General features: G+C 41.0%; 1 protein-coding gene across 6 annotated transcripts in view; it reads left to right on the top strand.

The window, feature by feature from the left end:
* Evl (Enah/Vasp-like) overlaps nucleotides 1-14,944 on the top strand; it is a 146,674-nt gene that overhangs the window by 95,168 nt on the left and 36,562 nt on the right. For all 6 annotated transcript variants that reach the window (XM_057782845.1, XM_057782844.1, XM_057782842.1 and 3 more), the window contains one exon: nucleotides 12,496-12,673. In XM_057782845.1, coding sequence (XP_057638828.1) covers nucleotides 12,496-12,673 — 178 coding nt within the window. The remainder of the gene's footprint in view (nucleotides 1-12,495; nucleotides 12,674-14,944) is intronic.

Below are 14,944 nucleotides of genomic sequence, written 5' to 3'. Positions count from 1 at the left end.
CCATTCTGTACTTACCTGTCCATTTCTCATATACTATTGAGATTTTGGGTTATAACCCCCAAAGTTAACTTTGGCAAAAATACCAAGTTGATAGGAGGATGGTATCATCTCTTCCTGACAAACAGCGTGGACAGCTGAGGTGGTGAGTAGTGTGTCTGGGAAATACCTGTGCAGGTACAAGTAATTTCCCATCCATTCATCTCACACACAATCAAGGCAAAGTAGTCTAATGTAACAAACTTACCCAATACTCCCCACCCTGTTGCCTCTGGGAAGATTGATAAGGCATTTTGAGCAGTGAGGCTAGAAGATTTGTGGTTTTGTTTATTGAAACAACAGCTGAGATGGCTCAGTGGTTAAGGGGCACTCCCTTAGAGGACCTGAGTTGAGTTTCCAGCACCCACATAGCAACTTACAACTGTCCGTAACTCCAGTTCCAGGGCATCCAATGTTATCTTCTGGTTTCCTTGGACACCAAGTGCTTGCAGATATACATGGTACTTAGATATACATGGAGACATACACATAAAGCAATAATAATAATTGTTATTATTAAAGAGGACTTAAAGTCCTCTCCTTAATGTTTTCTGGAGACTTTATGCTCAGGCTGGTTCCCTGCTGGCCCTGCAGGCAAAAAGTTAGCAATGTGAAAAGAAACCTGGAATTCTGATTTAAGTGTTGTCCACTGGGCAGGTTTCTACATTGGTCGAAATAGCCCTAGCAAGTTTCAGAGTCTGTGTCCCTTCAGGCAGAAGACACAAACATGTTTCTGGATTCCTGCTCTAAGGTAGCCTACCTAACCCTGAGCTTATGCTCAGCTTATGCTGCCTTTGCTTTCCCTTGTTGAGTTCTCTCTAGGCATCTCCTTGACATGACATCCATTGTCTGGTACTGTTCCTGCATCATAGTGGGTATCCCTAAGTGATTGTTTTTTTTTTTTTTTAAAAATCTGGAACTGAGGCTGGGAATTTTACTCAGCGCCCTATGCATGGTAAGCTAAGCAAAGGCTTCATGCATGCTAGGCAGGCACTCTATCACTGAGCCACAGCTGTAGCCTTTTCCATGCCCATCACACCATTTGGTTGCTCCTGAATCCCTGGTACTGTGAACCAAATAGATTTCTTTATAACGTGAGCCTGCTTCTGATGCTTCTTTGTAGTAATGAAAACAGACCAACAGCAAGTATACTGTTAGAAGTTGCTGTGTGTTACCCTGTGAACGGGGTTTGTGGGAAGGTTCTGAGAAGGTTATTCCGTCATCAGGTGGAGACTTGTGTCTCAGCATCTTTACCAGCCTGTAGATTCTATATTGTTTTTTAGATCCTAGCCAGCACAGCAGCCAGGGAGACTGTTCTCTACTATTAAGCTTCTTTCTTTGTAAAAGACCTTTAGATTATTTTTGCTCAGAAGTCTCAAAACCATGTTAGATTTTTGGTGTTTTAAGGGCTTCCTCTAAAAAAAAAAAGAAAGAAAAAAAACCCACAGGAAAGGCACTCCCATGTACTCCTACATTCCCCAAAATAAAACATGCACACAGTGTGATTATGAGCTCCTGTGTGGAAAGTGCAACATTTAAAAATAAGCTTATCCTTCGAAAGAACCTAAAGCAGGCCTGCTGAATCTTAGGGAATTTAAAATAAATCTGACTAGGAAAGGTTGAAAGTGGAGGATTAATACACTGTAAACCTTATAAACACTACCACAATAAGCTGGTAGCTGCTATGTATGTCAGATATGACAGGCAACAACTGTTCCAAAGAAAGACTGACCTTTTTAATAAGACGCCCCATCAGAAGAGAAGTCACAGCAGCCCTAAATTTGATTGCATCTAATAATGTATGTTCTAAATATATAAGCAGAAATGGACCAATCTAGAGGTCTCAGGAAATAGACTAATTGCAAAGCCTACTTGCAGATTCTAATCATGGCTCCAAGTAGCATACTGAAGAAGCAGGCAGAAATGAGTGAAAACAGAGGGATTTTTGCTAGCATTATTAACCATCTTGGCCTGATTTATGTTGTAGAAACTGCAGCCAACAGCTGTATTGTATTACAAGTGTCTTAGTTGGTGTTTTTTATTTCTGTTAAAAGACAAGATGACTACAGCAAACTCTTAATAAGGAAAGCATTTAATTGGGGCTGGCTTACAGTTCAGAGGTTTAGCCCATTATACTTATGATGGAAAGCATGACAGCATACAGGCAGACATGGTGCTGGAGAAGGAGCTGAGAATTCTATGTTTGGATCAGCAGACAGCAGGAAGAGAGAGGGACGCTGGGCCTGGCTTGAGCTTCTGAAACCTCAAAGCATATCTCCAATAACTCACTTCTCCCACAAGGCCACACCTACTCCAACAAGGCCACACCTCCAATAATACCACTCCCTATGATCCTATAGGAGTCATTTTCATTCAAACCACAAGATATGTACCAACAGAGAATATGCTAGACTATGGAGCACACCAGAATAAAAAAGGATCAAAATCATACAAAGTATATTCTTTCAAAATTCCTATTATTACTTTGTCTATATTTGGTGTGTGATATACTTAGTGTGAGGCTCTGGGTGGGTGCATGTCACCACTCCTGTGTGAAAGTCAGAGGATAGCTTTATGGATTTGATTGACTACTTTGACCTTTATATAGATGCTGAGCAGAGCATTGCAAGACTTGCACAAGTACCTTTACCTGCTGAGCCATTCACCAGCCCCTAGAGTATATTCTTTGACCACAGAGGAATCAAACCAGAGTCAGTGACAGGAAGACAGCTAATAAAATCTCTTCTTCTCTGTCAGCATTTGTTTTTGTTGTGCATTCAGCTAGTGTGTAGTAGTTATGGAAAGAGGGACATTACTAACTGACTCCTGGGGCAAACAAGAAATGGAAATGTAAGATGAGAATATTTTATGTTGCTAAGTAGTAAAAAACAGCAAAGTTTATGAGGTGTTTCTAAAACTGCTCACAGGAGAAATTTTGTTTTATAAATGTATGTATTGCAAAAGAAGAATGATTAATATTGGTGGTCTATGCTTTTTATCTCAGGAAGCTAGGAAAATAGTTAATCCCAACAAAAGTAGGAGGAAGAAAACCATAAAAAATTTTTAACTGGATCTGGAGAGATGGTTCAGACATTCAGTGTTTGCTGCTCTTCCAGAGAACCTGAGTTCTATTCCCAATACCCGTATCAGGTGGCTCACAAACCAGCTTCAAGGAATCCAACACCCTCCTCTGACCTCTTATGCACATGTGGCGTTCACACACACACAAGTAAATACATAAAATATTTTAAATGAAAATTTAAAAACCCTAATAATATAAAGTAAATGAATGATAGAAGAAAGTAAAATATCTTGGTTCTTTGAAGCAAAAATGTTGGTTCTTTAAAAATAAAATTAATAAACTCATAATAAGAACAGTCAAGGTACTTTTTAAAAGAAAAATACAAACCGTGAATATCAGAAACCAAAGGGGTATTATTACTACCAACCTATAAACATTAAAAATCAATATGCTTGGAAATTAGGCAGCTTAGATAAAATAGATAGATGACTCAAAAGCTGCCAAAGTTAACATGAGAGTAATAGAAAAACTAAATAGTTTTATGTACTAAAGCAATTTAATCTGTAATTCCAAGTGTAACATTCCCACAAAGGAAACTTCGGGCACAGGTAGCCAGCTCAGTGAGCTGTTTCATTTATTTGATGAAGAACAGTGCTAGTATTACATAGTGCCCAGAAACAAGAAGATGGATCCTACGTGGTCTTATTACCATGATGAGAGCATTACAAAGCAGAAAACCACAAGCTAAATAATTAATGACCTGAACCAAATAAATATTTTTAAACTCCTGATAAATGATATAATTTATTACAGGAATACAAAATTAACTTAACAGAACAAGGGGGAACTGTATGAATTAGAAAAGGCACTTAGTAAAATTTAGTGTCCCTTCATGATAAAAATTAAGAGGAAACTGGGAAAGATAATTTGGCAAATAGTATCTACAGACAGCAAAAGCTCTAGTCATTAAACTTGCCCTATATTCCAGGAGAACAAGACAAGGAAAAGAGAGAATAAACTTATCTTTCATCTCAGATGATTTAATAATATAGAGAAGTGTCAACAAGATGGCTCAGCAGGTAAAGGTGCTTGCTGGTAAGCCTGGTGACCTGAGTTCAGTCCCCAGAATCCCCATGGAAGAGGGAGGAACTGACTCCCACTAAGTCCTCTCACTTCAGTACTCATGCCATGGCACATACATGTATATACACATGCATACACACATATGCATACAAATAAATGCAATAAACCTTTTTACATAATTAAGAGTGTCTGAACTACCTACAAACTATTATGGTGCTATAATTACTATAAAATATATATTAACATATTGTTATGCTAAATGAGTTTGGTGGACACCTTTAATTTTTTAATATGCTAGCAGTAAATAACTATAAAATGAAACTGTTTCAAATGATATTTGGAAGCTCACCAGAAAATTTCAAAGGCTTTGGAACAACTCTCACTGTAGCTACAACCTTCTGTACACTGGAAACTGTTAAGATGGTTGAGAGGACTCAAGCAGCCAAGCTTCTCAGAAACTGGCCACGTTCATAAACTGAGGCCCTGGTGTCATTAGATGTCACTTCTTCAAAATCTAACCCACTTAAGATTCCAGCAGGTATTTGTAGAAACTAGTAATCTGTTTCTAAGATTCATATGAAAATGTATAGGATCTAAAAGAGCTGAGATCATCTTGAAGAACCAAGATATGGGGGCTTGTACTGTCATATTTCCAGTCTTACTATAAAGCTGCAATAATTGCAGCAGGGAGATACTGGCATTAAGATCAACTAACAGACTCAGAAATTTAGGAATGGCTAGATAAAGCCACACATATGTGGTCCCTTGGTTTATGACAAGGCATCTTTATGTTCAGCAAGGAAAAGATGTTATTTTCAATAAATAACCCCAGTTCAGTCTGTTTTAAAAAAAAAAAAAAGTTACGCCATACCTCAGAATTATTTCAGCCTAGACACTAAAGGCCAACAGTAGCGGGGCACTAGGAAGCTGAGGTAGGAGGACTGCTTCAGACCAAGAATTCAGGGCTACCCTTGGCAATGCAGCAAGACTCCATCTTGAGAGAAGCGTGAGAGAGTTGTTCAGAAACCAGTAAAACATTGAGAAGAAAGTACAGGAAATTTTTCTTATGACTTTAGAGAAAACAGATATTCAGTGGTTAAGAACACTTGTTGTTGCAGAGGACCCAGGTTTAGTCCCAGCACCCACATGGTGACTCACAATCTGTAAATCCAGTTGTAGAGCATATGATGCCCTCTTCTGACCTCCACTGGCAGTGAACATTCACATGGTACACAGATACCCATTCAAGGAAAATATATAAAATAAATAAATCTAAAGAAATTGAAAAAAAGCATTAGCTATCGAGGACAGATTATGGATGAACTTCATTAACACTGAGGAGTTTCCTCACAGTGCACAATGAGAATGGAAAGGCAAGTTATATCCTGGGAAAGACTACTTCCCCTGAAGTATGTAATAGGCCAATTCAATCAGGAAGGATGTATACAAAGCTGAAAATTAACTTTAAAAAGGCCAAATAGCTTGAATAAGGACTTTACAAAAGAGCAGTGGACAGAAGTGACAAGCTAACAATGGTGGCAAATACGAGGAAGGTGCTCAGCCATTGTGTTTGGGGAGATACCTGGAATAGCACTATACTCCACACAACCCAAGGGTGCCCTTCAGAAGTCAGACAGTTCTGATGGAAACCACCCTGGGATAGTGCTATACTCTGTACAACTCAAGGGTGCCATTCAGAAGCCAAACAATTCTGAGTATTTCTGGCCAAGTGGATCTCTCATATGTGGCTCAGGAGAATGGAAATTGGTACCATCTTCCTAAGAAATCTTATGACCAAGGTTACTAAAACTAAATGCACACAAACCGTACCCCTCCCTTCTTTGTAGATACCCAAAGATACAAGAATTTGTATCTACTAAAAATAAAAATATTCATAGAGCAAAATAGCCAAGGGCTAGAAACCAACTCAGACACTCATCAATAAGAGCATGGAGAAGTTATTTGCTGTTAAAATGACATGTTTAGCCCACAGTGATGCTGAATGCCTGTAGTTCTACCACTAGAGAGGAAAGGGCAGAGGATTCATGAGTTCAAACCCCATGCTACATAGCGAGTACCAGACCAGCCTAGGCTATGTAGTAAGACCCTGTCTAGGCATGGGGGCAGGGGGAGAAATGGATGAATTTCACAGATATTATGTTAAATGGAAAGAGTCAGAAATAGCACTGTATGCCATATTAATCCATTTCTAATTTAAGAATTGGTTGGCCGCGTCGTGGTGGCACACACCTTTAATCCCAGCACTCGGGAGGCAGAGGCAGGCATATCTTTGTGAGTTTGAGGCCAGCCTGGTCTACAAGAGCTAGTTCCAGGACAGGCTCCAAAGCTATAGAGAAACCTTGTCTTGGAAAAACCAAAAAAAAAAGAAAAAGAAAAGAAAAAATTGGTAAGGGTTACCAATGGTGAGAAAAGTTAGAGCATAGTTATCTCTGAGGGGCACTGTTGAGAAAAGGGACATCAGAAGAAAGCTTGTCCCATCCCAAAGTGGCCACACAGTGTTACGAATGCCCCCAACTGTCTCCTCTAACTTGCTCTAAGTAGAACAAGCAAATATCAGGTAGGCACTAAGATTTTAGCTTCCACCAGTAAAACCTATCTGGGAGTTGGTAAATACCAGGCTTCTCTCTGTCTTTGACCAAGTGACATATTAGCTATGCACCGCCTGCACATGCATTCAAGGGACACTCTGTGGGACTCTCCTTTATAAGAGGATGGTTTAGAAGTTGTGAAAATAAATTTTAAAATGGTGGTGTCTCTCTGGTGGTTCAGCTTATAGGAGTGTTTTATCTTCGCAGGTCTATTAGGTAATATATTATTCACACTGTTGCCGTCCCTTTGCATTTCATGGATCTACCAAGAGTTGCTCAGCTGAAAAGGAATAAACAGGATTCGATGTACAGTGCTTTAACTCAATCCTCCTCTCATTTCTTATACCAAGAACCACCATGTCTTCAACGCAGTTGTAGCCTGTTGGGGTATTTGTGGATAGCAGCTGGCAGTCTTTAGTCTCCAGGGTAGCAACAACAAAAATGCCAGGCCCAAGAACTGCAGGAGATACAGAACCCAGAGAATTTCCATAATAGCGATATACCCTCAAGGAAAGTGCAACTGCACCCTACCAGTATAAGGTTTTTTTTTTTTTTAAACATAGGGTTTCTCTCTGTAACAGTCCTGTCTGTTCTGGGACTTGCTCAGTAGACCAGGTTGGCCTCAAACTCACTGGGATTTACTCTATCTCTGAGTGCTGAGATTAAAGGCATGTGTCATACCACCTCCCCAGTATAAGGTCTTAAGACCTGTACAGCCAGAACCAATCCAGGAGGCTCCAGAGATTAAAGCCAGGCCACAGGAAATTAGAGAACAGTGTTAGCTCATTTTGCTGGCAATGAACTGCAGCATGGAGTCCCCTCTACAGACTGTTTCAGCCCTCCCATTAGTTTACTGTCTAACTTTGTACAAGCCCCTTGTTTTTCCTGGCCCTGATTTCCCAACTACAAAGAGACTTCCTAAGATCCCTGTGAATTCTTTTCAGTGATTGTGCTAGCCACACTTTCTTTGTACCTGGAGTGGGTATTATTTTTCTCCTGATGCTTGCACGACTGAGTCACCTCTGAGATTGTAGTCAGCCGTCTCAACTTATAGTCTTAGCAGTCTCACTCCCTAGAGCACCTCCCCAACCAGTCTTGCTTTGTTCTTTCTCAACCAACCTTAATATGTCATTTCCAGACCTCTTCTGCACAACTTTCTCACAGAACATCTGCTATGAGTTGACTGGGACAGAAGGAAAAGGTTCTTAGCTCTCTGATTCTGTGCACGACTCCAGTCACTAACCCAGTGGTTCCTAACTTTCCAAACACTGTGACGCTTTAAGACAGTTCCTCATAATATGGTAACTCCCTGATATAAAAATTTTTTATTGTTACTTCAAAACTGTAATTTCGCTACTGTTATGAATCTTAATGTAAATATCTGTGTTTTCTGATAGTCTTATGTGACCCCTGCAAAAGGGTTGTTTTGACAACCCCCATAGAGGGTCATGACCCACAGGTGGAGACCCATTGCTCTAACCTTAACAGCCATTTTAATCATGCTAACTTGGCAGTTCATCTCATACATACGCTTCACAAGAACTTGAGCCTTTATTCAGCAGTGTAAAATTAAACCAGTCAATCCCCAACTTGGGTCTTCTGCTTAGCAGTACACATATGTATGTCTGCTCCTACTCAGGAATTTGTATATAGTTACTAGCCAAAATGCTCACCTGTTGCTGTGTAGCAAGTAAGTTGTAAAATGATTCCATCTCTTCTCCTGATTTAGTACATGTGTCCAATGACTCATCTTACTTGTTCACTTCATTATACGTGGACCTAAGTTCAACTTGCATGTGAGGGAAATCTAGGATGATGCTGTTCTAGATATTGTCTGTAATTACTATTCTCTGGCTTTTCCTGATCTTGTAACACAGCAATATGAACAGTTATGGAGAGCAACAAACCATTACCGTATTCTTCCTACTTTACAGGCAAGAGGACTCTTAGCTGGAGGATTACAGCCGGTGATGGCTGCACCTGGAGTGTTGTCAGGCTGCCACTGACTTCACAGAGCACCACTTTCTAAATAACCTGAAATCATTCTCTTTCAGTATTTAGAACAAACATCAAGGGGCCCACAGACCTGCTGTTGAGTCTCTGCTGACCATGCTCTCTGAATGTCTGCCTTCGCGGTCTTTTGCTCTGCCTGGCTGACAGTTGTTATGTGTAGTAAGGGGGGAACTGGCCGTGTCCCGCCGCCCGACTAGCTTAACCCCCAAAATAACCACACAGAAAACTGTATTAATTAAATTACTGCCTGGCCCATTAGCTCACCCTATTATTGGCTAACTTTCACATCTTGATTCAACCCATTTTTAATAACCTGTATGTCACCACGTGACTGTAGCTTACCAGCAAGATTCTAACCTATGTCTGTGTCAGGCTGGAGATTCGTGGCATCTGCCACACTTCCCTTCTTCCCAGCATTCTGTTCGTCTACTCCACCTATCTTTAAGTCTGCCCTATCAAAAGGCCAAGGCAGTCTCTTTATTCAACCAATGAAAGCAACACACAAACAGAGGAACCTCCTACAATATTTCCCCTTTTTCTTTTTAAACAAAAAAGAAAGGCTTTCACTTTTACATAGTAAAATTACATATAACAAAACAGTTATCAAGCAAGAATTACAGTTACAATATTTATATCTATTTTATCTTTTATCATAACTAAGGAAAACTATAAAAAATAACTATTTATTCTTCAACTCCATCAAAGTCTCCAGAAGGATATAATATTACCTAAGTAAACAAGAAGGAAGCAACTTCTAAAACTCTAGAATTGACAGAGACAACTCACTTCCTAGACAGTCACCCAAAGGTTTTCTGTACCATTGGGGCATCCATCTTCAGCCTACAGGCCCATAGTATCCAACAGACTTTTCCATGAAGCAGGAAATTTCAAAGACAGTTCAGTCACTTTCTTTTGTATCCTGCAGAATGTCTCACAGACTCTTTCATGAAACAGGAACACCAAAGGATCATCTCACCTTTAGGCAAGTTCAGCAGTCCTCTCTCTGCGGCTTCTGCATGTCCAGTGAAGCAGTCCAGGCAAGAGCAGTTTCTTACCCAAATGGCTAGCCAACTCCATTAGGAGCTTCTTCGATGCCCATCTTCCTCTTGAAGTAGATTGGTACTGCCAGGAACATATGTGTCTCATTGTCATGAAAAGTCCTAAGTTACTAAAATATTTTAAATGCCATATTCTATAGTCTTTGAAAGATATGAAGAATGCCTGTTTAGCTGAAATATATCTCTATATATCTAGAAAATCTAACTAACATGACTACAAGCTTGACTATTGTCTATAATTATCGATTAACAACCTATATTTCCTAATTAAACAATTCATTTTTAAATGAACTACACAATCACAATACCTTAATCAAGATCGGAAATACATATATGGAATTGACCTTAAATTTATATCAACAAAGCAAAATTTATACCAATGCAAATTAGCCATCTCTATATCATATCCCCCTTTAAATGTAAAAGAACATTTATGAACAATATATGGGAATATGGGCACAGTTTTTTCTCTCCAAACTGCTTCGTGCTATATGGGGGTGCTGTTAATCAGGTCTTTCATGGTGTATCCTGTTTGCTAGGTTTTCCTCAGTCAGCAGTTGAGCAAAGTAATTTTTTGAGGGTGTTTATGGCAACCTTTCAGGAGGTCGTGGTCTATCATACCATATTGGTCTAGAAGCAATCCACAGGGTCTCATCCTCTGTGAAAACAAAAGAACCTCTTTTCCAAAGCATCATATCCTTAGACCCAAATTCTGAAGTCAAGATACCTTTATAATATCCATGCTGGTTTAACTTGGCAGCCCATATAATGAATTGTCTGTCTGCATTTAGCTCCTTTACAGTCAAAAAATTCAAAGAAAACACAATAATACATATAATCCAGACTCTTTGTGAATTTTCCATTTTTACGTGGCTTATTTTTATTTACTTCTTTTAATCTATGACTATATGTACTCTGTCTTTTTAAAGACTTTACCCTTTTTTTAAAAAAAAAAAGCATTAACTTTATTTTATGACTTTTCTCTTTTTCTTCTCTCCCAAGCCTATGTACTTTAACTAACACTATGACCTATTTAGAGGTCTTTTATGTCTGAATCTGTCCAAGTGCATTGTCTTTAATTCTCTACTGTCTTGAGCTTTTAAAATACTAAGCAGCTTGGTTGGGGCTGCTCTGGATGTTGGCTCCACCTCTCCCTAATTTCAAAATGGTGGAGGTACCAATTCTGCTAGCTCTGGGGCCGCCAGATAGGAGCTGCACTCAGCACTTTAACTCTGAGACTGAGTGTGTGGCACATAAACTCTTTCTTTCTGAGTTAACAGCCAAATCTGCCACACAGAGCACTGCACAGCCTGGAAACATCTCTGTGTATGGCGGCAGGAATCCGCCATGCTCTCCTGCCTGTGCACACCTAGTAGACCTGATCCCGCCGCCTGCCCAGGCAGGTAGCACCAAGTGACAGGCATGGTCTCAGTACTTTGTTCCCAACCCCGAGTGGGCACACAAATATCTGGGCCCACAAATGCCATTTAAATGCTTCATAGCTGGAGTTTGTGCTGGCAGCACAGGCCAGGAAGCCGTGTTTTAAAATGGCGCAGCTTTTTTCCTGCTGCTATTGCTGAGTCGGGAAAATTTCTCTGTGGCACCTCGCCAACAAACAGCAAAAGGCTGTGTTAAACTCTATATTTGTGTCTATAATTCCTTTTAAAACCCTCTTAGGTTTTACGTGGAGTTAGTCGACCACATTGAGGCACCAACATGTAGTAAGAGGGGGAGAGGGTCACGTCCCACCACCTGGCTAGCTTAACCCCTGAAATAACCACACAGAAAACTGTATTAATTAAATTTCTGCCTGGCCCATTAGCTCTCACCTCTTGTTGGATAACTCTCACATCTTGATTCAACCCATTTCTAATAATCTGTATGTTACCATGTAACTGTGGCTTACCAGCATGTTTCTAACCTATGTCCATCTCGGGCTGGAGATTCATGGCATCTGCCACACTTCCCTTCTCAGCATTCTGTTCTGTCTACTCCACCTATCTTTAAGTCTGCCCTATCAAAAGGCCAAGGCAGTCTCTTTATTCAACCAATGAAAGCAACACACAAACAGAAGAACCTCCTACACCAGTTATGTCTGTTGGTGATTAATAACAAAATTAGCTGTGAGGCTGTATATGTGTGTAATATATTTCTACAAGTCATCGTTGAAAATAGAACTTGTTTATTATGAATTCTGAACACTGATAAGGGCTGTGGGAAATTGAAATCAAACTGCAAAAGACTGTTACCCTTAATGAGCTTCATATCTAGAAAATATGGATTAAGTGTGGCTAAGATATAGCTGGCACCAGGAGATCCTTTCAGAATCCCCACAAGGTCAATAAGGCAGCATTAGTACCTTCATCTTATTGTTGGAGAAACTGAACCTTAGAAAACAGCGTTGATTCCCTCAGTGGCACAGTCAAGAGACAGGGTCTGGACCAGAACCCAACCGGGGAATTTTACTCCCAGTTCAGACCTAGTTAAGTGAAATAACAAGTTTTCCAGCTGTTCAATTATAGCCTGAAATGCCTGCTTACCTTTTCCCTCCTGTGAACCTTATCCCCCACACTACCCATGGTTGAAAGGATACAGTATCTTTGCCCCATGGCAGCTCCCTTCAGCTCACTTACATTTAATTTATTTACACGTATTTCTCTCTTTTCTCCTCCAGGTTGTGATCAATTATTCAATCGTGAAAGGGCTGAAGTACAATCAGGCAACACCCACCTTCCATCAGTGGCGAGATGCCCGTCAGGTCTATGGCTTAAACTTTGCAAGTAAGGAAGAGGCAACCACTTTCTCCAATGCGATGCTCTTTGCCCTGAACATCATGAATTCCCAAGAAGGAGGTAAGCAGGACTTTGTCTTTACTGGATGCTGAGGCTCTCTCTTGTTCTGTCTGTGTCCCAGCTCTGGTTGTCTAGCATCCTGACATTGCTGCTACTTTTATTGACATGATGTAGACCCTCAAAAACCTGTTACTTGACTTGAGGTTCACAGTAATGACTAAGAATAAGGAAGAGGGATTAATGTGCTATTGTGAAATGCAGGTTTGTACTAATGTGCTCCTGAAGCCCTCTGTGAGATGTGTTGTATGTTAGCCATCCTACTACTATATTCCAGAACACATACCTGACATGGCAGAATAGATAAGAAGTGAATGGAGTCCTACCCACTTTAGAATTTAGAGTTCACAGATTCAGAAATAGCTAACTTTAATGTTCTACAGTGAGTGCTGGAATAAAATGTGTGCAAAGTACTTGGGGACTACAAAAGAAAACAAGTAACTGCCCATCTGGACTGTAAGAGAGGCCCTGACAGCAGTGGTGACATGTGAGCTGAAGCTCAAAGAAACAAGGATTACACTCAGCAGGGTGTGCTGAGGAGGGAGCTACTGCTGCAGAGTTAGAGGTGGGAGAGCTTGCATGTGTCAAAAGAAAAAACCCACAGTGCAGTGTCTGGGGCCTGGGTACAGGTGCAGAGCAGCTAGATGAAACTGGAAGCATGGCAGGTTGACAAGTTGGACCCTGTAAGACTTGGGAGAGGGACTAGCAAAAGTCCCGGAATCGAGCAGTTACAGCAGAGCGCCAAACTGTTGGTGAGTTTTGACAACTTTGAGGAAGGACGTGAGCTTTCCCAGTGGTCCTACAGTTGGCAGGCATCTTAACCTTGGTGGAGCACAGTGGTGGTGGAGCACAGTGGTGGTGGAGCACAGTGGTGGTGGAGCACAGTGGTGGTGGAGCACAGTGGTGGTGGAGCACAGTGGTGGCAGTGCACGGTGGTTATGAACCAGGCTTAGAGCCACTTTATTTACTTGGTTTGAGCTCTCGTTTGCTACATTCCCAGTCAAGAAACCATTGAGCAACTCACTGAAGATTCCTGGGCCTCAGCATCCCTGTCTACAAATGCAGACAAGGAGAGTTGCTTTTACATTTAAATGAGCTAGATGGTTGTCATCTCTTTTTTTTTTTTTTTTTTTTTGGTTTTTCAAGACAGGGTTTCTCTGTGGTTTTGGAGCCTGTCCTGGAACTAGCTCTGTAGACCAGGCTGGTTGTCATCTCTTGATTCAGCATGTGTATTATGTCGCTGCTGTTGCTACTACCTGCAGCCACCACCACCGCTGCTACCCTCACTACCAAAACTCAGAAGTAAGGAGACAGGTGCCCATGCTGCTAAAGGGAAATGACATTTAAACATATACTGAGCCTGACATATTGGTGCTTTGGGCCCAGCTTAAACACTTCAAGAGATTTTGTGAGCTAAGAAGACTATATGGAGTGAAGTTCTGTGAGTTATGTGTGAGTCTTCTCTTGCTGTGCTAAGACACCATGACCAAGGCAGCTTATTGAAGTTTATAGCCTTACAGTTTAGAGTCCATGACCCTCGTGATGGGGGTTTGGGAACATGCAGTAGGCAGGCAGGCAGGCATGGCATTGGAGAATAGTCACAGGGCAGCTGGAGAGGCGTTGGCCTTTTTTGTTTGTTTTGGTTTTTTAAATTTTTTAAAAATCTTTTTCAAGACAGGATTTCTCTGTAGCTTTGGAGCCTGTCCTAGAACTAGCTCTTGTAGACCAGGCTGGCCTTGTACTCACAGAGATCCCCCTGCTTCTGCCTCTTGAGTGCTGGGATTAAAGGGCATATGCCACCACTGCCCAGCCCTTTTTTTGTTTGTTTGTTTGTTTCTTGAGACTGCGTTTCTCTGTGTAACAGCTCTGGCTGTCCTAGAACTAGCTCTGTAGACTAGACTGGCCTCGAACTCACAGAGATTCACCTGCCTCTGCCTCATTTCCAGGTATTGTAACAGTCATGAACTATCACGAGGGAATAACTTATTAGGGTTACATGGTGTCAATTCTAACACAGGCCCACATCCCCAGTGGACTGAACAAATGCTCTTGTTGATGCTGGAATTGAGCCTGCCAGTTTGGATTTGTAGATACAGAGTTAGTGTGCCTGGTTAGCACTGGTAGTGGCTGCTGCTGACTGAGCTTTCTCAGCAGCTGATTCATGCACAAATGTGAAGCATGTATCTATGGTGCTTACATGCAACTCCCCAGTACTTACCAAACCTGAAAGAAAGGTATCCTTGACCCAAAGGCTTCAGCAGCCACATAACCTTC

Source organism: Chionomys nivalis, chromosome 10 (genome assembly GCF_950005125.1).
Source record: "Chionomys nivalis chromosome 10, mChiNiv1.1, whole genome shotgun sequence".
Lineage (NCBI taxonomy): Eukaryota > Metazoa > Chordata > Mammalia > Rodentia > Cricetidae > Chionomys > Chionomys nivalis.
The sequence above is the reverse complement of the archived record's forward strand: the minus strand, read 5'-3'. Positions and strand labels throughout refer to the sequence as shown.